General features: G+C 44.6%; 1 protein-coding gene across 14 annotated transcripts in view; it reads left to right on the top strand.

The window, feature by feature from the left end:
- Positions 1 to 24,914, top strand: part of LOC119974633 (serine/arginine repetitive matrix protein 3-like) — a 753,111-nt gene that overhangs the window by 641,873 nt on the left and 86,324 nt on the right. For 12 of the 14 annotated variants that reach the window (XM_038813686.1, XM_038813694.1, XM_038813698.1 and 9 more), the window contains 3 exons: positions 125 to 193; positions 15,402 to 15,437; positions 23,004 to 23,054. In XM_038813686.1, the coding sequence (XP_038669614.1) occupies positions 125 to 193; positions 15,402 to 15,437; positions 23,004 to 23,054 (156 nt within the window). The remainder of the gene's footprint in view (positions 1 to 124; positions 194 to 15,401; positions 15,438 to 23,003; positions 23,055 to 24,914) is intronic. The other 2 variants (XM_038813691.1, XM_038813692.1) reach the window with 1 other exon arrangement.

Below are 24,914 nucleotides of genomic sequence, written 5' to 3' on the forward strand. Positions count from 1 at the left end.
ATTTCAAATAAAATTAGTGTTCGCAAGATATTTTCTTGTCTGATTTTTCCTGCACTAATTGAAATTTAAAGGGTTTAAAGGCGGCAGCAATCATTATATTGTAAATGTGTTGTTTTTCTCATAGCTGCGAAAGTTCCTCATCGTCACGGAAAGAGAGAAAAAAGAAGAGTGGGAAGAAACACAAGAGAGACAGGTGGAGTTGCTTGCTTCTTGTGTGGTGACATCTGGCCCCACTAGCAGGAGCACTTTTAATGGAAAATCACTCAGGCCTTCAACCTGTAGGCTGCAAATGGAGAAAATCATTCTGATCTTACCCACTTGCACTTTGTCTGAATAATGTTGCTAAAAAGATACATGTTGCTTTCAGGTTTAAATGCCAGTTTCATTGCAGTCCACTCTTCGTTTTAATATTTCTCCCCCTGAAAAATGAAGGATCCAAAGAACCATTCCTTGTGACTTTGGCTCTCCTGCCATTTCTGGGTTAATGTGTCTCTTTCTCCACTGAACTTCCCCAGGCAAATGGAGCAATATTTTCAGAATCAAATGCAGTGACTTAATAGAGGTTTATAAGATGATGAGGGGGATAGATAGAGTGGACGTTCAGAGACTATTTCCTCGGGTGGATGTAGCTGTTACAAGGGGGCCTAACTATAAGGTTCAGGGTGGGAGATATAGGAGGGAGGTCCAAGGTAGGTTCTTTACTCAGAGAGTGGTTAGGGTGTGGAATGGACTGCCTGCTGTGATAGTGGAGTCGGACACTTTAGGAACTTTCAAGAAGTTATTGGATAGGCACATGGAGCACACCAGAATGACAGGGAGTGGGATAGCTTGATCTGGATTTCGGACAATACTCAGCACAACATCGAGAGCCGAAGGGCCTGTTCTGTGCTGTACTGTTCTATGTTCTATGTTCAAATGTCAATATGACTCAGGAATCTAACTGCATTAGAGCCTTCAGGCAGACTGCCTGACACTACTTGGACTTGGCACCAGAGGCAGTATGTCTGTCATGTGCTTTGTGGTCCAGTCAGTCTGTTGGATTTCCCCACACTTAATAAACTCACTGCAGTTTAAAATATATATATTTTGAGAAAGGGGTGCTCTCGCAATAAACAGTATATTCGGGGCCTCATGGTAGCATGGTGGTTAGCATCAATGCTTCACAGCTCCAGGGTCCCAGGTTCGATTCCCGGCTGGGTCACTGTCTGTGTGGAGTCTGCACGTCCTCCCCGTGTGTGCGTGGGTTTCCTCCGGGTGCTCCGGTTTCCTCCCACAGTTCAAAGATGTGCGGGTTAGGTGGATTGGCCATGCTAAATTGCCCATAGTGTAAGGTTAATGGGGGGATTGTTGGGTTACGGGTATACGGGTTACGTGGGTTTAAGTAGGGTGTTCGGCACAACATCGAGGGCCGAAGGGCCTGTTCTGTGCTGTACTGTTCTATGTTCTATGTTAATAGAGCTCTTGTCAGTGTGTGACCTTGCACGTGCCAAAGTGCTTCTGGCAGTTAGGGTATGATTTGCAGTCAGACTGTATAACAGGAGTCTTACTGGTTGTAAACATCACACAACACCTACCAAAAGAAAGCCACAGCCTCACATGTGTCTTCCCACAATCCCGACACCACTTAATCATTAGATAAAGTACTTAATTAAATGAATAAATCATTATTGTGTTGCTTTTTGAACACAAAAGCATCATCATAAAAATAGCCGTTTGGACCTGGTTCTTTCCAATGAGTAACTCTTGCTATTAAGGCCTCTTAAATAAAATTAAGCTGTCAGAAAGATCTATTTATTATAGAACATTCCTTAAAATTATATTTCAACAATAATTGCATGTAGTATTGTCTGGAAAATGTTCCAGAGCACAACAGTGCAAATGAACAGAACATGCTTGCAAAGTACCCAATGGCTTAAGCAGTCTCTGATAAATATTGAGATATTTTATATTCTGGTTAGTTAGTGAAAAAAGACGAGTGAATTTTCCCCACTTTATGCTCATACTGACTTCTTTAGCGAACGATAGTGAATGCAGGAAGGTCTACCTCCTCAGTTTCTAATGTCAATTATCAGACGAAGCAATTCCAGCAACCCAATTCCAGATTGGAATAAGCACCAAAGTATTCGGAATGTTGTTAAATATGTAAAATCATTCAAACGATCAACCCCATGTGATCCAGAGGCTCTATCTGATCACCATTATTTTCCTGTTTGCCTTATACTGTTTAAAATAAATGGGTCAATACCAATGGTATAATACTGCCAATTAAGAAATCTAGGATTCTATCAGCAGGTGGCTTTGACATTCTTTATTACGTTGATTTAATATATACAAATGTGCAGTTGACACCAAATGAAGGAACAGACTTTTGTTTCATTTTCAATGTCTGGTTTGTGCAGTTTGCATCTTTCTTCCATGGAATCTCAGTAGAATATCAACTTATCTCTGACCACAAACTACAAAATTCTAACAGGACCAGACAGAACCAGGGGCCACGGTCTGAGGATACGGGGTAGACCAAGATGAAGAGAAATGTCTTCACCCAGAGAGTGTTCAGCCTGTGGAATACGTTACCACAGGAACATAAGAACATAAGAACTAGGAGCAGGAGTAGGCCATCTGGCCCCTCGAGCCTGCTCCGCCATTCAATGAGATCATGGCTGATCATGGGTGATCTCTGGTGGACTCAGCTCCACTTTCCGGCCCGAACACCATAACCCTTAATCCCTTTATTCTTCAAAAAACTATCTATCTTTACCTTAAAAACACTTAATGAAGGAGCCTCAACTGCTTCACTGGGCAAGGAATTCCATAGATTCACAACCCTTTGGGTGAAGAAGTTCCTCCTAAACTCAGTCCGAAAAATAGCGATAACAATCATCTCAAGGTCCTCACCTGTCATAGCCTCATTTCTATCAGTCACTGGATGTTATCTGTGTCTTCCACTGTGAAGACCGACCCAAAAAACCTGTTCAGTTCCTCAGTCATTTCCTCATTTCCCATTATTAAATCTCCCTTCTCATCCTCTATCGGACCAATATTTAACTTAGCCACTCTTTTTTGTTTTATATATTTGTAGAAACTGAGCAAGTTTATTCTCATGATCTATCTTACTCTTCTTTATAGTTTTTTTAGTAGCTTTCTGTTGCCCCCTAAAGATTTCCAGTCCTCTAGTCTCCCACTAATCTTTGCCACTTTGTATGCTTTTTCCTTCAATTTGATACTCTCCCTTATTTCCTTAGATATCCATGGTCGATTTTCCCTCTTTCTTCTGTCCTTCCTTTTTGTTGGTATAAACCTTCGCTGAGCACTGTGAAAAATCGCTTGGAAGGTTCTCCACTGTTCCTCAACTGTTTCACCATAAAGTCTTTTGCTCCCAGTCTACCGTAGCTAGCTCTTCTCTTGTCCCATTGTAATCTCCTTTGTTTAAGCACAAAACACTAGTGTTTGATTTTACCTTCTCACCCTCCATCTGTATTTTAAATTCCACCATTTTGTGATTGCTCCTTCCGAGAGGATCCCTAACTATGAGATCATTAATCAATCCTGTCTCATTATACAGGACTAGATCTAGGATCGCTTGTTCCCTCGTAGGTTCCATTACATACTGTTCTAGGAAACTATCACGGATACATTCTATAAACTCCTCCTCAAGGCTGCCTTGACCGACCTGGTTAAACCAATCGACATGTAGATTAAAATTCCCCATGATAACTGTTGTACCATTTCTACATGCATCAGTTATTTCTTTGTTTATTGTCTGCCCCACCATAATGTTACTATTTGGTGGCCTATAGACTACTCCTATCAGTGACTTTTTCGCCTTACTATTCCTGATTTCCATCCAAATGGATTAAACTTTATCCTCCATAGCACCGATGTCATCCCTTACTATTGCCCGGATGTCATCCTTAAATAACAGAGCTACACCACCTCCCTTACCATCCACACTGTCCTTCCGAATAGTTTGATACCCTTGAATATTTAACTCCCAGTCTTGACCATCCTTTAACCATGTTTCAGTAATGGCCACTAAATCATCGTCATTCACGATGATTTGCGCCATCAACTCATTTACCTTATTCCGAATACTACGAGCATTCAGTAAAGTACACTTATGTTGGCTTTTATACCTCTGTTTTGAATCTTAACACCTCAATCAGTAACCTCTCCTAAGTTATATTTCCTCTTAACTTTTCTCCTAATTTTCCTTGTCGTTGAACCCATATCTTCACGTAACAACCTGCCGCATCGCTTACCATTTACGTTTTTACTTCCCGTTTTATTCCTTTTAGTATTACTGGGCCTATTCACTGAGCTCCCCTCAGTCACTATACCTTGTACTGTCGCCCTTTTTGATTTTTGACTATGGCTTCTCTGCCTTACACTTTCCCCCTTACTGCCTTTTGTTTCTGTCCCTGTTTTACTACCTTCCGACTTCCTGCATTGGTTCCCATCCCCCTGCCACATTAGTTTAAACCCTCCCCAACAGTAAGTAGTTGAGGCCGAAAGATTGCATATTTTCAAAAAGCATTTAAATATAGCACTTAGGGCAAAGGATATATGGGTAAAGCTAAAAAAATGGATGATTAGCCATGATCATAATGAATGGTGGAGCAGGCTTGAAGGACCGAATGGCCTCCTCCTATTTTCTATGTTTCTATGAAAAACATGAATGTTCGAGAAAAAAAAAACATCCCTGAAGCTGCAGGTTAACAGTTATTTGGTGCAGAGATTGGTTTGGGTGAGGAGGGGGTTGGTCTAGGAGAACAACATAACAGAACATACAGTGCAGAAGGAGGCCATTCGGCCCATCGAGTCTGCACCGACCCACTTAAGCCCTCACTTCCACTCCATCCCCATAACCCAATTGCCCCATCAAACCTTTTTGGACACTAAGGGCAATTTGCCATGGCCAATCTACCTAACCTGCATGTCTTTGGACTGTGGGAAAGATGGAGAAGAGCTGGCTGAAGTTTGAGGGAATCGGGGATTGGGAGCATCGGTAAGTAGGTGGTTGGAGAAAACACTTCTGCTCTTCTTGGCCCACAAGAAGTGCTATAAACGTACTTAGCTAATAGATCCAGGCCTTCTCGCTTTCTACACGTCATATTTTCCAAGACTTGGGAAACGCAGCTAACAGTTAAAAGTAGAAGTCCTGGTAAAATAAAGGTACACAGCCTTCCGCAAAGATTTCAATAACTGACCGACCTGCTGAACAAACTCGGCAACACTCATCATCCCACCTCTGTTGAAACCAAAGGTTAATGGGTTTGAGGTCAGTTGGATTCCTGTTTCTGATTTTCAGCCACCCAGTCAGCAAAACCCACCAATTTTGGAGTTTAAAATGATCACCAAAGTTTGAGAGTTAAAATCACAATATTTAGGGCAGCACGGTGGCCTAGTTGTTAGCACAGCTGCCTCACGGCGCTGAGGTCCCAGGTTCGATCCCGGCTCTGGGTCACTGTCCGTGTGCACATTCTCCCCGTGTCTGCGTGGGTTTCACCCCCACAACCCAAAAATGTGCAGAGTAGGTGGATTGGCCACGCTAAATTGCCCCTTAATTGGAAAAAATAATTTTTTTAAAAATCACAATATTCATTTGGTACTGTTAAATGAGTTCACAAATGTTTGATATTCTTGTGACATTGTTGTGAACCATTCCATCTTAGGAAGAGGAGAAGAGCTGGAAGGAAAAAGCTATAGCCCAAGAACTCAGTGTATTCAGCTCAGCCAAAGACCAATGATGCAAGATATGTGAAACATTCCCACAGGCCTGTAACCTACTGGCCACCCAGCATCAGATTTGGGGGGGCTGGAGAATACCTCTTGAAGATTCCTATATAAGGGGTGCCATTTAATGGAAAGGTTCCAAGTGTGGTAGGAATTGCCGCGAGCTTCCCGATGCTCGGCCCGGTGAGGCTGTCACTGCTACACAACATTAATTGGTCCACTTAACGAGGCCCCACAGGTTCACGCTGCAAATGACTGTCCCGCTGGCTGATTCGTCGGGACCATGCTCGCCAGCCCCCCGCTCTCTCTGTACTTCAATTTTCCCCAGGAGTCTTCCATTGACCGTATAGTCCGCTCTTGAATTGGATCTTCCAAAATGCATCACCTCGCATTTGCCTGGATTGAACTCCATCTGCCATTTCTCTGCCCAACTCTCCAATCTATCTATATTTTGCTGTATTCTCTGACAGTCCCCCTCGCTATCTGCAACTCCACCAATCTTAGTATCAACTGCAAACTTGCTAATCAGACCACCTATACCTTAGACCAGATCATTTATATATATCACAAACGACAGTGGTCCGAGCACGGATCCCTGTGGAACACCACTAGTCACCTTTCTCCATTTTGAGATACTCCCTTCCACCACTACTCTGTCTCCTGTTGCCCAGCCAGTTCTTTATCCATCTAGCTCGTACACCCTGAACCTCATGCGACTTCACTTTTTCCATCAACCTGCCATGGGAAACTTTATCAAACGCCTTACTGAAGTCCATGTATATGACATCTACAGCCCTTCCCTCATCAATTAACTTTGTCACTTCCTCAAAGAATTCTATTAGGCTTGACCTTCCCTGCACAAAACCATGCTGCCTATCACTGATAAGTCTATTTTCTTCCAAATGTGAATAGATCCTATCCCTCAGTATCTTCTCCAACAGTTTGCCTACCACTGACGTCAAGCTTACAGGTCTATAATTCCCTGGATTATCCCTGCTACCCTTCTTAAACAAAGGGACAACATTAGCAATTCTCCAGTCCTCCGGGACCTCACCCGTTCTCAAGGATGCTGCAAAGATATCTGTTAAGTACCCAGCTATTTAGTCCCTCGCTTCCCTCAGTAACCTGGGATAGATCCCATCCGGACCTGGGGACTTGTCCAGCTCAATGCCTTTTAGAACACCCAAAACCTCCCCCTACCTTATGCCGACTTGACCTAGAGTATTTAAACATCCATCCCTAACCTCAACATCCGTCATGTCCCTCTCCTTGGTGAATACCGATGCAAAGTACTCATTAAGAATCTCACCCATTTCCTCTGACTCCATGAATATATTCCCTCTTTTGTCTTTGAGTGGGCCAATCCTTTCTCTAGTTACCCACTTGCTCCTTATATACGAATAAAAGGCTTTCGGATTTTCCTTAACATTGTTCGCCAAAGATATTTCATGACCCCTTTTAGCCCTCTTTATTGCGCATTTGAGATTTGTCCTACTTTCCCAATATTCCTCCAAAGCATCATCAGTTTTAAATCACCGAGATCTTATGTATGCTTCCTTTTTCATCTTAGCTAGTCTCACAATTCCACTCGTCATCCATGGTTCCCTAATCTTGCCATTTCTATCCCTCATTTTCACAGGGGCATGTCTGTCCTGTGGATTTACCTTTAAACAGCTGCTCCCAATCCACATTCCCTAGCTCCTGCCGAATTTTGTTATACTTGGCCTATCCCCAATTTAGCACTCTTCCTTTAGGACCACTCTCGTCTTTGTCCACAAGTAATCACTGACTGAAACTTCAACCACCTGGCCGGGATCATTTCCCAATATCAGGTCCAGTATGGCCCCTTCCTGAGTTGGACTATTTACATACTGCTCTAAAAAGCTCTCCTGGATGCTCCTTACAAATTCTGCTCCATCTACGCTTCCAACACTACATGAGTCCCATTCAATGTTGGTGAAGTTAAAATCTACCATCACGACCACTCTATTGTTCCTACATTTTTCTATAATCTGTCTACATATTTGTACCTCTGCTTCATGCTTGCTTTTGGGAGGCCTGTAGTAAAGTCCCAACAATGTTACTGTACCTTTCCTATTTCTTAGCTCTACCTATATTGCCTCAGTGCTCGAATCCTCCATAGTACCCTCCTTAATCACAGCTGTGATATCATCTCTGACCAGTAATGCAACTCCTCCATCCCTTTTACCTCCCTCTCTATCCCTCCTGAAGCATCTATACCCTGGGATATTTAGTTGCCAATCTTGCCCTTCCCTCAACCAAGTCTCAGTAATACCAATAACATCATATTCCCAGGTATTAATCCAAGCCCTAAATTCATCTGCCTTACCTGCTACACTTCTCGCATTAAATCAAATGCACCTCAGACCACTTGTCCCTCTGCGTTCATCATCTCTTTCCTGTCTACTCTTCGTCTTAGTCACAATGAGTTTATTATCAAGTACCTTACTGGCTTTAGTTGCTGCCTCTTTACTGACCTCTAACTTCTTAATCTGGTTCCCATCCACCTGCCACATTAGTTTAAAACATCCCCAACAGTGTTAGCAAAAGCACCCCCAAGGACATTGGTTCCAGTCCTGCCCAGGTGTAGACCATCTGATTTGTAATGGTTCCACCACCCCCAGAACCGGTTCCAATGTCCCAAAAATCTGAACCCCTCCCTCCTATTCTCAAGCCGCGTATTCATTCTGACTATTCTTGAATTTCTACTCTGACCGTCTCGTGGCACTGGTAGCAATCCTGAGATTACTACCTTTGAGGTCCTACTTTTTAACTTGTCTCCTAACTCCCTAAATTCTGATTGTAGGACCTCATCCAATTTTTTACCTATATCGTTGGTGCCTATATGCACCACGACAACTGACGGTTCAACCTCCCCCTTCAGTATGTCCTGCAGCCGATCTGAGATATCCCTGACCTGTGCACCCGGGAGGCAACATACCATTCGGGAGTCCTGTTTTCGACCACAGAAACACCTGTCTACTCCCCTTATGATTGAATCCCCTATGGCTGTAGCCCTGCCAGTCTTTTTCCCACCCTTCTGTGCAGCAGAGCCAGAAATGGTGCCATGAGCCTGGCTACTACTGCCTTCCCCGGTGAGTCATCTCCCCAACAGTATCCAAAACGGTATACCTGTTTGGAGGGAGAGACCACAGGGGACACCTGCACTGCCTTCCTGCTCTTTCTCTGCCTTTTGGTCCCCCATTCACTGTCTCCCTCACCAATCCTAATCTGCGGTGTGACCAACTCACTGAACGTGCTATCCACGACCTCCTCAGCATCGCGGATGCTCCAAAATGAGTCCATCCGCAGCTCCAGAGCCGTCATGCGGTCTAACCAGCTGCAGCTGGACGCACTTCCCGCACATGAAGGAGTCAGGGACATCGGTCGCGTCCCTGAACTCCCACATTGTGCACGAGGAGCATAACACGGGTCTGGGATCTCCTGCCATTTTTACACTTTACCTTAACTGATTACAAATATAATATCAAACAATGAATAAGTGAAAGGAATGAAGATTTTACTTACCAATCACAATACTTACCAACTCACGAAGAGTTAAATTTCTCCCAGCTACTGCTAATTGGAGCACTTTCCTTACCAGCCAATCAGGTCACTGCTTTGCTGTGATGTCACTTTTCAACTCTATCCCCAAAGACCCTGTGGCCGCTGTTTAAGCAGCGAAGCAGCTAGTTTAAATACTCAATACGAAGGCCTTTGATGGTCAGCCACAGGGCAGCCAGTGCCATCGAGGGGGAAGTGGCTGTCACCTCGGGGAGCATAAGCAGGAGATCCAGCATCCAGTGTCATGAGAAGGTTCACAGTGCCGCACGTGTCGGGTGGCGCCGGCCCCACCCACCACCCGCCTCAAACCGCGCCCCCTGAGCTTGTGCCAGGCAATGCCCCCATCCAGCATTGTTCTGTGCCCCAGCCCACCCATATCCAGCAGTGCCACCCACGCCCCACCCCCCTCCCCAACACACTCACGCACACACAAAACTTCCCATCTGGTTAGTTGCTCTGAAAGAGTTAGAAGGGGGGAAAAAACACTTTTAACGTCAGTGTAACTATTTTAAAGACCCAAACTGATCCCCGCATGGGAAACCCACCACACCCCTGGTCCCCCAGGGGACCCCCCCATGCACCACCATATTGACCACTCTCCCACCCATATAGGATCCCCCACGCCCAACTTGATTCCCTCCCCCCCCACCCTCCCCAGGCCTCCTGCACCGCCCAACCGTCCTCCTGACACAAACAACACCACCACCCAGCTCCATGCCCCGACCTGAACACCTCTCCAGATATCCGACCCCCTATATGATGTCAGACTCCCTTCCATCCCCTTCCGGTTTCCAACAGCCCACCAACCCTGATTTCCAAAGCCCCCCCCCCCCCCCGATATCCGAATGCCCCACCCACTGCCAATGTCCGGGGTAGTTGTGATAGGATAAACTCAGAAGATTAGTTTATCTGCACAGATTCAAACACAGGAGGAGAGTTGCAATGCAGCTTCCTTTTCACTCATACAACAGAAGAGGCGCGATAGAGAAAGAAAGTTTTACAGGGCAAAGACCAGAGAATAAAGTTAAAAGCAAATTATTAAGGATGCTGGAATCTGAAACAAAAATAGAGATACTGGACCTAAACACACTTTTCTCAAGTGAGACAACACTTCACGTACACCTCCTTCAATCTGGCCTATTGCTTTTTCTGCTCCCAATGCGCATCTACTCTACGTTGGAGAGACAAAACGCAGACTGGGTAACCGCTTTACAGAACACGCAAGCAGGAGCCAGACCCTCCTGTCGCTTCCCATTTCGACTCACCGTCCTGCTCTCACGTCCACATGTCCGTCCTTGGCCTTCTGCAGTGTTCCAGTGAAACCCAGCAGAAACTGGAGGAACAGCACCTCACCTTCTGATTCAGCACATTACAGCCTTCTGGACTTAACATTGAGTTCAGCAACTTCAGACTGTGTATTCTCTCTTCCACCTTCACCCCATTTTTATTTCTATCAATTTACTTTCATTTCTTCCATCGTTCTGTTTTTCCCTCACTATTGTTCCCTCTCTTCCCCCTGCGACCCCACTTGGGCCATCTGTTCCCTATTACTAGCTGCCCTTTGACATACTGCTTACCTTTGTTTGGCCATTAACAGTCTAATCTAGATATGCGCCACTATCAACACTCTTCTTAGTTTTGATCATGTCCATTTACATTAACTTTCTCCGCCCCCCACGCCGGGTGGGAGAATAGCGGGAGGGCCTCCCGACATTTTTCACGCCCTCCCGCTATTCTCCCCCCCCCCCGCCATGCCCGACCCACGCCACGAATCGCCGCTCGCCATTTTTTACACACCTGCTCGCTGCCGTCGTGCAACGGGCGCCAGATGCCCGTTTGGGGCATCTGGGGGCCTGATTGGCATGGCAGTACCACGGTCGTGCCAAGGGGGGCATAGGCCCGCGATCGGTGGGCACCGATCGTGGGCCGTGCGTCCGTAAGGGACGCATTCTTTTCCCTCCGCCGCCCCGCAAGACGTGGCGGCTGAGGGAAAAGACACCAACTGCGCATGCACGGGTTGGCGTTGTCCAACCTGCACATGCGCGGCCGACATCATCAGCCGCGTCAGCCGGCGTGATGCTTGACGTGCGGCCTTGACGACCGTCGTCAAGGCCGCGCCGCCGTGACGCACGGGGCCATACTCCTAGCCCCGCCCGGGGGGGGGAGAATCGGCCCCAGAAGTGGGCGTGAAGGCTGCCGTGGGTCACGGCCTGTCCCACGGCAGCCTTTACGATTCTCCGCATTTGCGGAGAATCTCGCCCATGGTCATTCTATCCACGACATCTTTGTCAGTCGCCATTTGTCGTTGGCCCTCTATCCAGCCCCACTGTTCCACCCATCCCCCACAACAGTATAAATCTGATCCTGTGTCCAGTTCTCTCCAGCTTTGACAAAGAGTAATCCAGACTCGAAACGTTAGCTCCCTTCTCTCTCCACAGATGCAGAGTTCCGGTGAGCAGAGCTCCTCTGGTGATAAAATGGGACTAAGTGCGGCCTTTCCCACTGAGGCTCTGTATCTATCCAAATGGGTATTCAATAACGTGGTGTTTCCCGGCGCTCCGACTGCTGGGTACTCTATTTCTATTCGAGTAGATCACACCCAGAATGAGGTCTTAGCTCCATTACATAATTTTTCATTTTTTTTTCTATTCTACAGAATTCGTTTTTGATCTTGCTAACGGTGTATTGAAGCAGTATGCTAAGCATTCTAAGGGCGGCACGGTGACGCAGTGGTTGGCACTGCTGCCTCACACGTCGAGGGCCCGGGCTCAATTCCGGGTCACTGTCCACATGGAAATTGCACATTATCCCCGTGTTTGCATGGGTCTCACCCCCACAACCCAAAAATGTGCAGGGTAGGTGGATTGGCAGTGCTAAATTGCTGTTTAGTTCAAAAATATATCTTGCACTCTACTGGTACTATAGTTCAATATTCTGTGATATGATTGTCTCTGTCATAAAGTGAGTCACTTATAGCTTTGTCTTTGAGAACCCTATGTTCCAAATCCCTACCGCAACTTCTCACTATTATTTTATGTGACTTCTAAAGATAAACTCTATGAACTGAATTTAGTCCTCCCATCGCAGCACCTGTCAGTAGGCCCAGAGGTTGTTCGGGATCTGGTCCAGGGCTTATGGTGGTTGTCCGGTCTTGAATACATGGTGGCAAACTCCTGCATACGGGTGATGTGGGTTTGCTGTCTCATTGCCTAGCTGGGGCTGGTGGTTGTGGGGGGGGGGGGGGGGGGAGGTGGGGGGGAGAAATTTTGCATCACCTGATGGCCATATAGCAGTTGGCACCATATTTAAAAGACAGCCACCCTGTCAGATTTGCAAATTGATCTGCAGGGTTTTTAAGCAGTTTCCACCTCCAGCATGTGAATTTCTATTGCTGGAAGATGTTCCAAAGATCAAGTAGAAGATTTGTCCACTAACGGACAGGATCATTCAAGGCCAGCAACAGATTCATTTAAGGTCTGAGATGTCACAATAGGATAGGGTGGATTAATCGCGAGCTGCCACTACCTTTTCCTTTTCCTTGCAGGCAGCCTCCTGAGTGTCCTCTCTCAGGGTCTCGGTCTTGTGATACCACTTGAAGGGATGACCACTCTGCACCTCGGGTCTGCGCTGCCCTTTGAAATTTTAGACACGATATTTACGGGTCCTAAACTTCCTGCCCGAGGGTCCGCCCCTCAGAATATCAACTCAGCAAAAGTTTCCAGAGAAAAAAATCTCCCAGATCAATCCCCTGACTCAGTCTCAGTCAGTCAAGGTATCACCAGCTTTCACTGGGTTGGTTACTGAAGGCTTATATGAAGCATATGAGTTTCAATCAATGACAGAGGCAGGATTAAATTGCATCAAAATTCATTTAAATTATATGCAAATAGACAATTAACTAAAAGGCCAGTCTCCTGTTTTGTTACCTTCTCACCGCTGACTTAATCGTTATAGTCCTCCTACTGCCTGAAGTTTGACGTGCAACCTCCTGCACGATTCTCTGTGCTCGCCTGCCATCTTGCATGCTGCAGCGAGCTCCATATCGTCCAGCACCAGAGGACCACCATTTTGAGTACCACTTGCAGCAATCCGGAATTAGGTCTTGTCACGATTGTTCCTTAATCTTAATAAGTTCAGATCTTTCCGAATTCCTTCCCAGATGATGGGCAGAATTTAACACGAAGCATGTGGGTCGTGATGGCGGAATCTGAATCTTATGCTTGCGTGGCAGGATTCGGCGTTTGGGAATTAAAACTAAATAGATAGCAGTGGGCGCAATAAACACGTGATTATGTGACAAAGGCAGCTGTTCATTGGTGGATCCAGCCATCTAGTGACAATGCCGCAGGTACGGGCAGACTATTAAAGCCCTGGACAAATAGGGACGCTGTGCTTGATGGCCACAAGTGTGCTGTCCATTTCTATTCTGCCAATACTTTATTCTGTTTCTTGTTGAACCTCTCATCACCCTCAGCTCACCTCAAACTTCTCCCCCTCCCATAAATTCATCTCTTACTATGCTTTTTTGTGTGTAATGGTGTCCCCACTGCAAACACCGTGCCCCCGCCCCTTAAAGCGTCTATTGGATTCCTGAGCTCTTAGCCAAGCTGCATTATGTATTCTTGGCCGAGAGCCTAAACATCCGTTTGAGCACTAAAATCAGCTGAGCCCGAGGGGGAAACATTGCTTGACTGACCGGTCCAGCTGACCGGTCTATTCTGACAATTTCACAATGTTTATTTTCACAAGGTAAAGAGGTTCCATGTGCTTGCAGGTTCAGCTATTGAAACTTTAAAGAGTATGAATGATTGACACTTTTATTGGGTAGCAGAAATTAGATTTTTTTTTTTTGAATTAGGAACTCATTAATGAATTACCTTTTTAAAAAAAGATGTTTTTTTTATACATTCTACTGTCACCATAAGGTTCATTGGTTCTACGTAGCATATAGCGAATGAATTGGCATGCAAGTTCCATGAGGAGCCACGTAGCGTGGTTATGAGTGGTGCATAAAGACCCATAAGGGTTGTTAGGGGTGCATGCTTTGACAAAGAGTTATCCAGACTAGAAATGTTAGCTCCCTTCTCTCGCCACAGATGCTGTCAGACCTGCTGAGATTGTCCAGTATTTTCTGTTTTTGTTGTATTAAAGCAGGGGTCTGAGTTCTGTCTGGTGGCCTTTTGATATTCTACTGAAAACCTGAAAAGTCTTTTCCCGATTAATCCTATTAAATATACATCTGAGAGAAAACGACACCTGGGTGTTTCTGGATGACACCTCATGACACCTACAAAGGCCAAAGGGAAGGCCCAAAATGTTCTTGTGCTTAACAAGGAAATGCCTTTCTTATTTTAAAATGACTCTCTCCCTTTGGTAGTCCCTCAAAGCAAGGAGGGCATTTGCCACAGAGTGCATGCCATGGTTAGAACCTGCACACGGGTCTTTCACTGTGAGAACAAGTGCTGCAGCTGCCATATGGTTCTAGCTCTTACCACCTGCCATAGACGCGTTGGACAGATTTGCAGGTTGAGAAATCTGTTGGGCCACATTATGAACACATCGTCAGGTCCTGGAGTGAGTCTCAAACCCATTGTACCATAAATGGGCAGCACGGTAGCACAGTGGTTAGCACTATTGATTCACAGCACCAGGGACCTGGATTCAATTCCCGGCTCTGGTCACTGTCTGCTGAGTCTGCACGTTCTCCCTGTGTCTCCGTGGGTTTCTTCCGAGTGCTCCGATTTCCTCCCACAGTCCAAAGATGTGCAGGTAAGATGGATTGACCATGCTAAATTGCCCTCAGTGTCCAAAAAAAAAGGTTAGGTGGGGTTACTGAGTTACAGGGATAGGGTGGAAATGTGCGCTTTAGTAGGGTGCTCTTTCCAAGGGCCGGTGCAGCCCGATGTGCCGAATGGCCTCCTTCTGCACTGTAAATTCTATGCAGACCTCCCTTGAAATGAACCACTTGTTTAAATAATCTTGATATATGCCAGTTTATATTGCAGATAAATGAACATAGTGTGCACTGTGTTCAAGGTTACATCAATTAAAACCTGTATTTACTTATTTCTCATCCTGTCCAGGTCTGATTCAGGTTCCAGAAAAAAGAGGAGGCATCGGTAAGCATATTAAATCATCCAATACTGTTGTGAAGTATCCATTCACTGCCCACTGCTACTGCTCAGTTCCTCAGGTTCATATTTTAATTTTCATTAGAAATGGATACCAAATTTGAGTATTCCTAAAGTTGCCCCTGTTTCCTCAATCCAAAGTCACACTCTGAGCTGGTGGATAAGGTCTGAAGTTTTGTTGCTCTTGAAATTCATTGAAACCTTCATAGCCAATGCCTCCATATAAAAAGGCACCAAAATTAATGGAGGTAAAAGTGGACACCGTTTTCAAGATACAAACTTGATGGGATGGGACCTTTTTCACCAAGCTTTTGGTTTCTGCCTCTCAATAGTTCTGGTTACGTGATGATAAGCTTATGTTTTGAAATCCTGCAACAACAACTTTCACTTATATGGTGCCTTTAATGAAGTGAACATTCCAAAGTGCCTTAGAGGAACTTACTGAGACAAGGTTTGACGTGGAGCCACATACGGGGCGGGATTCTCTGCCGGCGGGATGCTCCGATTTGCCGGCAGCCCGGGGGGTTCCCGAAGGCGTGGGGTAGCCCCACAATTGAAATCCCCGTTGGCCGACCGGCTTAACGAAGCATCCTGCTGTCGGGCTAAAACAAAAATGTGGCAAAGTGGGGCGGAGAATTCAGCCCAGGAGATTTTAGGGAAGGAGACCAAAAGCTTGATCAAAGAGGTCTCATCCTCTGACTTTGACCTTCAGTGCCCCCACCCAGTACTCTTCCCATTTCCCAATCATTCTTGGTGCAGCCTGAAGACATCTTTTGGTTCTACTTTTTGGTAGGCTCTCCATGAACTTCGTTGAATGCCTCTCTCTCTCTGTCGTTCCATCTTCTGAAAACCTCCTCTAAACCGATCCCTGCAACCAAGTCTTCATCCAACTTAATGTCTCCCTTCCTGCCCTGACAGCCGTTTTCATTCCCCTACCTGTGAAAGACCATGTGAAAGAGCTTGTGAAAGAGCTGGTTTAGCTCACTCGGCTAAATCGCTGGCTTTTAAAGCAGACCAAGCAGACCAGCAGCACGGTTCGATTCCCGTACTAGCCTCCCCGGACAGGCGCCGGAATGTGGCGACTAGGGGCTTTTCACAGTAACTTCGTTGAAGCCAACTCGTGACAATAAGCGATTTTCATTTTCATTTCATATTGCCCACACCATGGGTAGAATCTTACCACATTTTCCAAAGCGTAGGCTCAGACTGAAAACTGATGTGTAGCTCTTCAGCTGCACAAACCAGTTTTCTCTCCAGATCCTGAGTCTCTCCGAGAAATAAAATTGAGTGGGCGGAGTTTGCACCATCATTCTGGTGGGGCGGGGCCTGATAGAGCCGGCACCTGGCTCCACAGAGAATGGGGCGGCATCCTTAAAGTAAAGGGTGAACCAATCAGCACTGAGGTTCAACTCTTTCCCCACCCCCCCACCCCGCCATCCCCCGCCATAGAAGTATCGGGGGCCCTCCCCCAGACAGTCACCGGACTCTTATCCCCACCCCCACACTGCACAATGATCAGGACCTCCCCTTCCCCACGACCGTGGGAGTATTGCCGCTCCCCCCCCCCCACAGTGCTCACTCCCCCCGCCCAGTGCCTGCAAGCTCCCCCCCCCTCACTGCCCGCTCACCCCACCCCTGACCACATAAAGATAGAATAGAATACTACCCCCACCCCAACATGGGCCACCCATGAGGGCCTGCACCAGCACTAGTTGGCACAGCCAGGTTGGTACTGTGCTAACCTGGCGGTGTCAACCTGTGCCAAGGCACTGCCCGAGAATGTCCCTCTCTCCCCGGGCGTTATACTTACCGTTGCACTCCCAGAGGGATTCCCTTGGCTGAATCCCAGTTGTTGGAAATCTCACAGACATGATTGCACATTGGCCAAAAAAAATAAATGATAGATTAATCGAATCAAGTCAGCCTACATTAATGAAGGGTTGGTTAAATCTGACTAATCTGGTTGGATTTTTTTGAGGAGGCCACCACTTTGCTGGACAGGGGAGTAATTTTGTTTAAATAAATTTTTTAAATTGGCTTTTTGAAAAAAGTATATTTACTGTTATGTACACAGGATAAGAAACATATATATATATACATATATAGATGAGAAGGGCACACCCAAACATACTAAAGAAAATAATGAATAATAAAAAAAATACAATAACAAATAAAATAGAATAACTGGGAGGGTATTGTGCAGTAAATAATTTGGACAGGGGAATAATTACTTTTCTAATCTATATCGACTTCCAGAAGTCAACTGATAAAATTCTGCACAAGACAGTATTAACAAACAAGGGGGGAAATGGAATTAGAATTAACTTTATGACATGAGTTGTTTCTCGGTAGGAGACAGAAACCAGGGATGAGGTCACTGCGTTCTGATTGGCGAGATGTGACAAATGGTGTTCCAGAGACTTGTGCTGAGGCCGCAGCTTTTCACCATATATATTAATGACTTGGGTACATTAATAGAGCAGCTATATATCCATCTTGTAGATGACAGTAATTTTGGAGGCAGTCATTTATGTAGATGTACGGCACGTATAGAGATCATACCACAGGCTCAGACTCCACACTCACGAAGGGAATGGGTGACCACCAGGCAAAGCAAGAGGCAGGCAGTGCAGGAATCTGCTGTGGCCATTCCCCTACAGAACAGATATACCACTTTGGATGCTGTTGAGGGGTAAGCAGCAACAGCCAAATTTGTTGCACCATAGTTGGCTCTGCTGCACAGAAGAGAAGCAACAAGTGTGAGAAAGCAATAGTTATAGGGGACTTAATTGTAAGGGGAATAGATAGGCATTTCTGTGGCTGAAAACGAGACTTCAGGATGGTATTTTGCCTCCCTGATGGTAGTGTAGAGGATGTCTCGGAACGGTTACAGGACATTCTGGAGGAGAGGGAGAACAGTCAGTGGTTGTGGTACACATTGGTACGAAAGACATAGGTAAAAAAGGAGATGAAGTCCTAAAAGCAGAATATAGGGAGTTAGGAAGCAAGTTCAAAAGTAGGACCTCAAAGATAGTGATCCCAGGATTTCTACCAGTGCCACGTGCTAGTCAGAGTGGACAGAGCAGGATATATAGGATGAATGTATGGCTGAACAGATGGTGCAGGGGAGAGGGTTTGAGATTCCTGGGACAATGGGACTGGTTCTGTGGGAGGTGGGACCAGTACAAACTGGACAGATTATACCTGAGCAAGACCGGGACTTAAGTCCAAGACGAGTATTTGCTGGTTTGCTTGCGGAGAGTTTAAACTAGAATGGCAGGGAAATGGAAACCTAAGCAGGATATCAATTGCAAGAGAAACAAGGACAGTAATAAAAGAAAGAACAGTAGAATGCAAAATTGGTAAACAAGATAATCAAGGAAAAGTGAGGATGATTAAAAATGGCATAAAGGCAAGCCTAAAGGCTTTGTATCTTAATGCGTAAAGCATTCGGAATAAGGTAGGCAAACTAATGGCACAAATCAGGTAAATGGATATGATCTCATAGCCATTACGGAGACATGGTTACAAGATGATCAAAACTAGGAACTTAATATTCAGGGATATTTGATGTTTTGAAAAGACAGGAGGGATGGAAAAGGAGGTGGGGTAGAACTGTTAATAAGAAATGACCGTTGGGAGAGACGACATAGACTCAGGTGATGTATACTCCATTTGGGTGGAGGTAAAAACAGCAAGGAAAAGAAGACATTGGTAGGAGTAGCGTATAGACCCTCAAAGAGTAGCCACGCTGTAGGAAAGGGTATAAACCAACAAATAATAGGACTGTGTAAAAAGAATAGAGCAATAATTATAGATGATTTTAACCTTCATGTTGATTGTATGGCGGCACGCTAGCACAGTGATTAGCACTGTTGCTTCACAGCATCAGAGTCCCAGGTTCAATTCCCGCTTGGGTCACTGTCTCTGCTGAGTCTGCACGTTCTCTCCATATCTGTGAGGGTTTCCTCCGGGTGCTCCGGTTTCCTCCCATAAGTCGCAAAAGACGAGCTGTTAGGTAAATTGGACGTTCTGAATTCTCCCTCTGTGTACCCGAACAGGAGCCAGAGTGTGGCGATTAGGGGCTTTTCACAGTAACTTCATTGCAGTGTTAATGCAAGCCTTTTGATGACAATTTAAAAAAAAGATTGGTTGGTCAAGTTAGAAAGGGTAGCTACAACAACAAATTCTTAGAGTGCATTAGGGATACTTCCCTAGAGCGAGTTTCCTGGAGCAATAAATCATGGAGCCAACCAGAGAACAGTCGATTTTGGACCTGGCAATGTGTAATAAGGCATGTTCAGTAAATGACCTCAGTGTAAAAGATCTCTCAGCAAGTAGTTTGAGTGTGAGAAACTGGGTCAAAAACATCTGTATTTAACTTAAATAAAGGGAATTACAACGAAATGAGGATAGAGTTAGCTAAAGGGGACTGGGGGAATAGATTAGCAGGAAAGACAGTAAACAATGTTCTTACAGTGTCTGCGTGGGTTTCGTCCAGGTGTTCTGGTTTCCTCCCACAGTCCAAATACCATAAGACCATAAGACATAGGTGCAGAATTAGGCCACTCGGCCGTCAAGTCTGTTCCGCCATTCAATCATGGCTGATATTTGTCTCGTCCCCATTCTCTTGCCTTCTCCCCTGATCCGCTTATTAAATCAAGAACCTATTTATCTCTGTCTTAAAGACACTGTGATTTGGCCTCCACAGCCTTCTGTGGTAAAGTGTTCCACAGATTCACCAACCTCTGGCTGAAGAAATTCCTCCTCATCTTGGTTTTAAAGGATCGTCCCTTCAGTCTGAGGCTGTGCCCTCGGGTTCTAGTTTTTCATACTAGTGGAAACATCCTCTCTACGTCCACTCTATCTAGGGATCTCAGTATCCCTGTAAGTTTCAATAAGATCCCCCCTCATCCTTCTAAACTTCAATGAGTACAGACCCAACCGCTCCTCATACGACAAGCTGTTCATTCCAAGGATCATTCTTGCGAACTTCCTCTGGACCATTTCCAAGGCCAGCACATCATTTGGGCCCCAAAGCTGCTCACAATACTCCGAATGAGGTCTGACTAGAGCCTTATACAGCCTCAAAAGTACATCACTGCTCTTGTACTTCTCAACATGAACACTAACTTGCATTTGCCTTCCTGCACGGTAACCTTAAGAGGATCCTGAACTAGGACTTCAAAGTCCCTTTGTGCTTCTGATTTCCTAAGTCTTTTCCCAGTTAGAAAATAGTCTATGCCTCCATTCTTCCTACCAAAGTGCATAACCTCACACTTCACCACGTTGTTCCATCTGCCACTTATTTTCCCAGTATCCTAGCCTGTTCAAGTCCTTTTGCAGTCCCCCTGATTCTTCAATACTACCTGTCTTTGTACCTGTATGGGTTGGGGGATTGGCCATGATAAATTACCCCTTAGATCCCAGGGATGTGCAGGTTAGGCTATGGAGTTGCAGGGATAGGGCGGGTTGGAGCGGATGGACATGGATGGAGTGCTCATTTGAAGGGACGGTGTAGACTCGATGGGCCGAACGGCCTCCTGCACTATAGGGATTCCATGATTCTATGACAAACAGTTGCAGACATTTAAGGAGGTATTTCATGACTCTCAGCAAAAATATATCCCAGTAATGAGGAAAGATTCTAAGAGAGGGATAATCCAAGCATGGCTAACCAAGGAAGTTAAGGAGAGTATTAAGTTGAAAGAAAAATCTTATAAGGATGCAAAAGGCAGTGATAGCCCCGAAGACTGGGATAATTTCAGAATCCAGCAAAGGAGGACTACAAAGATAATAGAGAGAAAATTAACTACAAGGGAAAACTAGTGAGGAATATTAAAACTGACAATAAGAGCTTTAAATATATAAAAAGGAAATGAGAGGTCAAAGTGAACATAGATCCCTTAGAAAATGAATCTGGGGAGATAATTATGGGAAACAAGGAAATGGCAGAGGAGTTAAACAGATATTTTGTATCAGTCTTTCTGGTAGAAGATGCTTTGAACATCCCATTTATATTAAAGAATACGGGGAGGAGTTAAATACCATCACCATCATGAGAGAGGTATTATTAGATAAACTAATAGAGCTAAGGCAGGTTAAGTCTCCTGTCCCTGGTGGCTTGCATCTTAGGATCCTAAAAGAAGTAGCTGCAGAGATAGTGAAAGCATTGGTTGTAGTTTTCCAAAAATCCTTCGATTCTGGAGAAGTACTGGAGGATTAGAAAATCACCAATGTGACACCCCTATTCAAAAAGGGAGAGAGGCAAAATGAGGGTAGCTATAGGCCGATAAGCCTAACATCTATTGCTGGGAAAATGTTGCAATCAATTATTAAGGAAGTAACAACAGCATATTTGGAAAATTATAATCTAATCAAGCAAATTCAGCCTTCATGAAAGGGTTTGTTAGAGTTTTCTGAGGAAGACTCAGAGTGGATAGAGGGGAACCAGTAGATGTGCTATATTTAGACTTCCAGAAGGTGTTCAACAAGGTACCTCACAAAAGGTAAAGTCAGAAGATAAGAGTCCATGGTGTTGCCACTGCCACTGATCCCTGTGGCACACTACTTGTTATCATTTTGCCAACCAGAAAATTACTCATTTATGCCTACTCTCTGTTTCCTGCTAGCTAGCTAATCTATCCATGCCAATATGTAGCAATTTTCAAATGCCTTCTGGAAATCTAAGGTACAGTGCACCCACTGGTTTCCCTTTATCCACAGCAGATGTTACTACTTTTCCTTTCACAAAACTATGTTGACTCTGCTTGATCATTTTGATTATATCCAAGTGTCCTGCTAGAATGTCTTTAATAATAGCTTATAATTAGTGGGTTCAAGACGCACTTCAGGATCTGATGGCCATGGAAGATGCATTCACAACACAGCCAAAAAGGTTGATTATTAGCCTCAAAATCCTTCCAATATGGCACGTGGTAAGAGTGGGAGAGTTTCCTGGTCAGCCATACTTCAGCAGGCAATGGCAAACCACTGCAGTACTTTGCCAAGCAGAGTCATGGACCAATCCAATGTAAGTCCTTGGTCACCAGTGTCCTGTTAGGGCATGGTACCTGCAGGAGGAGTCTCAACCCAGTTCCTTGTTTATGTAGATACTAACTATGAAATGTTTTACTTTGCCACCAGTCTGTCTCACAAGGCTGACAAATATTCAAAATTGAAATTTCATGTATGTGCTGTAAGGGGTGGTCATGGATGTAGTAAAGTTGCATTATTGGGAAACAGTAGGGAGAGTTTAACTATGCATCTGGTCCATGGGATCAATTGCCCTCTGACCTGGAAATATTTGATGCTGACATTTAGAGCAAATTATGGCGAAGTTCACCATTGTCCAAAATTAGCATTTTTCACCATGGTGAGCATGAATTAATTAAAATAAAACACCTTTTGAGAAGAAATTCCTCTGCTTAATTATTTAATGAATAATTTAATGGAATTTTGTTCATTAAGAGTTTTAAGGGTTATGAAGGCAGGTATGAAGCATTCCTGGGGAATTCTACATCCTTGCCTCATTTGTATTGATTTGTCTTGTAGGTCTACAACTCCTAAATGCAAACGTAAAGACAGGAGCAAACAAAGAAAGCGGTGAGTTGAATTAGTTAATAGTCAGCTTTGCGGTGTTTTATTCTTTGTTTGTAAGTTCTAGTGACATTAGTTTAAAACTTTCAACAATGTAGTTTAATACAAAACACAGTAATCCTATCTGATGAAGAACATAAATTGGTCAGCTCGGAAACTCATCATGCGAACAAGGCTTTAATCTGAGCAACAGGAGTTAAATACTTAATTTAAATAGGAGTTAGGAGTTAAATAGGAGGAACTTGTTCACCCAAAGGGTTGTGAATCTATGGAATTCCCTGCCCAGTGAAGCAGTTGAGGCTCCTTCATTAAATGTTTTCAGGATAAAGATAGATAGATTTTTGAAGAATAAAGGAATAAAGGGTTATGGTATTTGGGCAGGAAAGTGGAGCTGAGTCCACAAAAGATCAGCCATGATCTCATTGAATGGCAGAGCAGGCTCGAAGGGCAGGTGGCCTACTCCTGCTCCTCGTTCTCATGTTCTCACGTTAAATACATGTCAGGGCTAGATTCATCGACCTTTTGAAAATCATGCTACATACCATTACAATTCTATCACTATCAAGAAAATGTTCCGCTACACATATTCATATTGAACACCTTTGTATCACCCATTAATGATTTATACACAATGTGTTCTGATAATCTTTCAGTCCTGATTTCATTCTGATGAATTACTACTATATATCCTCCAAGGCTAATATATCCCATTTGAGGTGCAGTGCCCAGAAGTGAAATCAGTATCCCATTTCTTTGTCCCTCTTTGCAACTGCCCACCCCACCAACAAGCTATTTTCTGCCTTTCATTTTGAGTTCCATCATATAAATAACCACTTTTATATTACCCACATCTTTGGTGAGACAGTTCCACTATCATCTGGAATGTGGTGTGAGGGAAGCAGTGGGAAGCACAGTTCCATAAGAAGGTCCTGCTTAATTTGGACGAATGAAGCATAATGTTGCTTCTAATCTCCACATTTTGATCAGTGTCAGGCCATATTCGCAGCATACTGATACACAACAGGCAGTGTGAGTGTGCCCACATAAGTAAGAAAATCACCAGAATATAATCCTAATTTGTTTCAAGACAGAGACAGTATGCAAACATGGACTACATATAGTCACTTCTTAACCCTTTGAAAGGTCTTGAAAGTCAGTGAGCTGCTGTTCAATTTCAAATGTTCACCTTTTACTAATGTCTGACCGATCAAAGTCAGTCTGAAACTCCAGAGAAGTAGCACAGAGCATGTATTTGAAACACAAGGGAGAAGCTTCACCTCCGAACTCGCTTAGTGCAAATGTTTAGTAACAATATAATAATAGGAACAAAAGGAGACCATCTCAGTCCCCTGGGCCACCAAATGGCTTATTTACTTCCACTCCATTTTCCTATCTTTCCTACATTCACTTTGATACCCTTGCATAGTAAAAATCTACCAGCTCCCATTGTCCTAGCATCCACAACCTTTTAGACGAGAGCATTCCAAATCTCTACTCTCCTCTATGTAAAAAGAATTACATCCTAATTTCACTCCTGAATGGTCTAGCCCTGTGTTTGATAGACTAGGGTTACTGGCAGAAGAGGCAGGCAAACTGAACTTCTTTCTTCTTGCCTACTGTCCGTAACAACAGGTGATTTGAATTTTTAAAAGTACGCTGTGGCATGTTTTCACAAACCTTCGATTTGCGTGATCCAATTTATTAATAACTCACAGCAATATTGGATTATGATTAACTCAGAAGATTAGTTTATTTACATTCAAAACTTGAGGGGAGGAGTGTCCGACACCGCTGCACGCAGACCGGGGGGGATAGAAAAAAGAAAGTTTTACAACTATGGATCATAACAGTACAAGAATGGCATGA

Source organism: Scyliorhinus canicula, chromosome 12 (assembly GCF_902713615.1).
Source record: "Scyliorhinus canicula chromosome 12, sScyCan1.1, whole genome shotgun sequence".
Classification (NCBI taxonomy): Eukaryota; Metazoa; Chordata; class Chondrichthyes; order Carcharhiniformes; family Scyliorhinidae; genus Scyliorhinus; species Scyliorhinus canicula.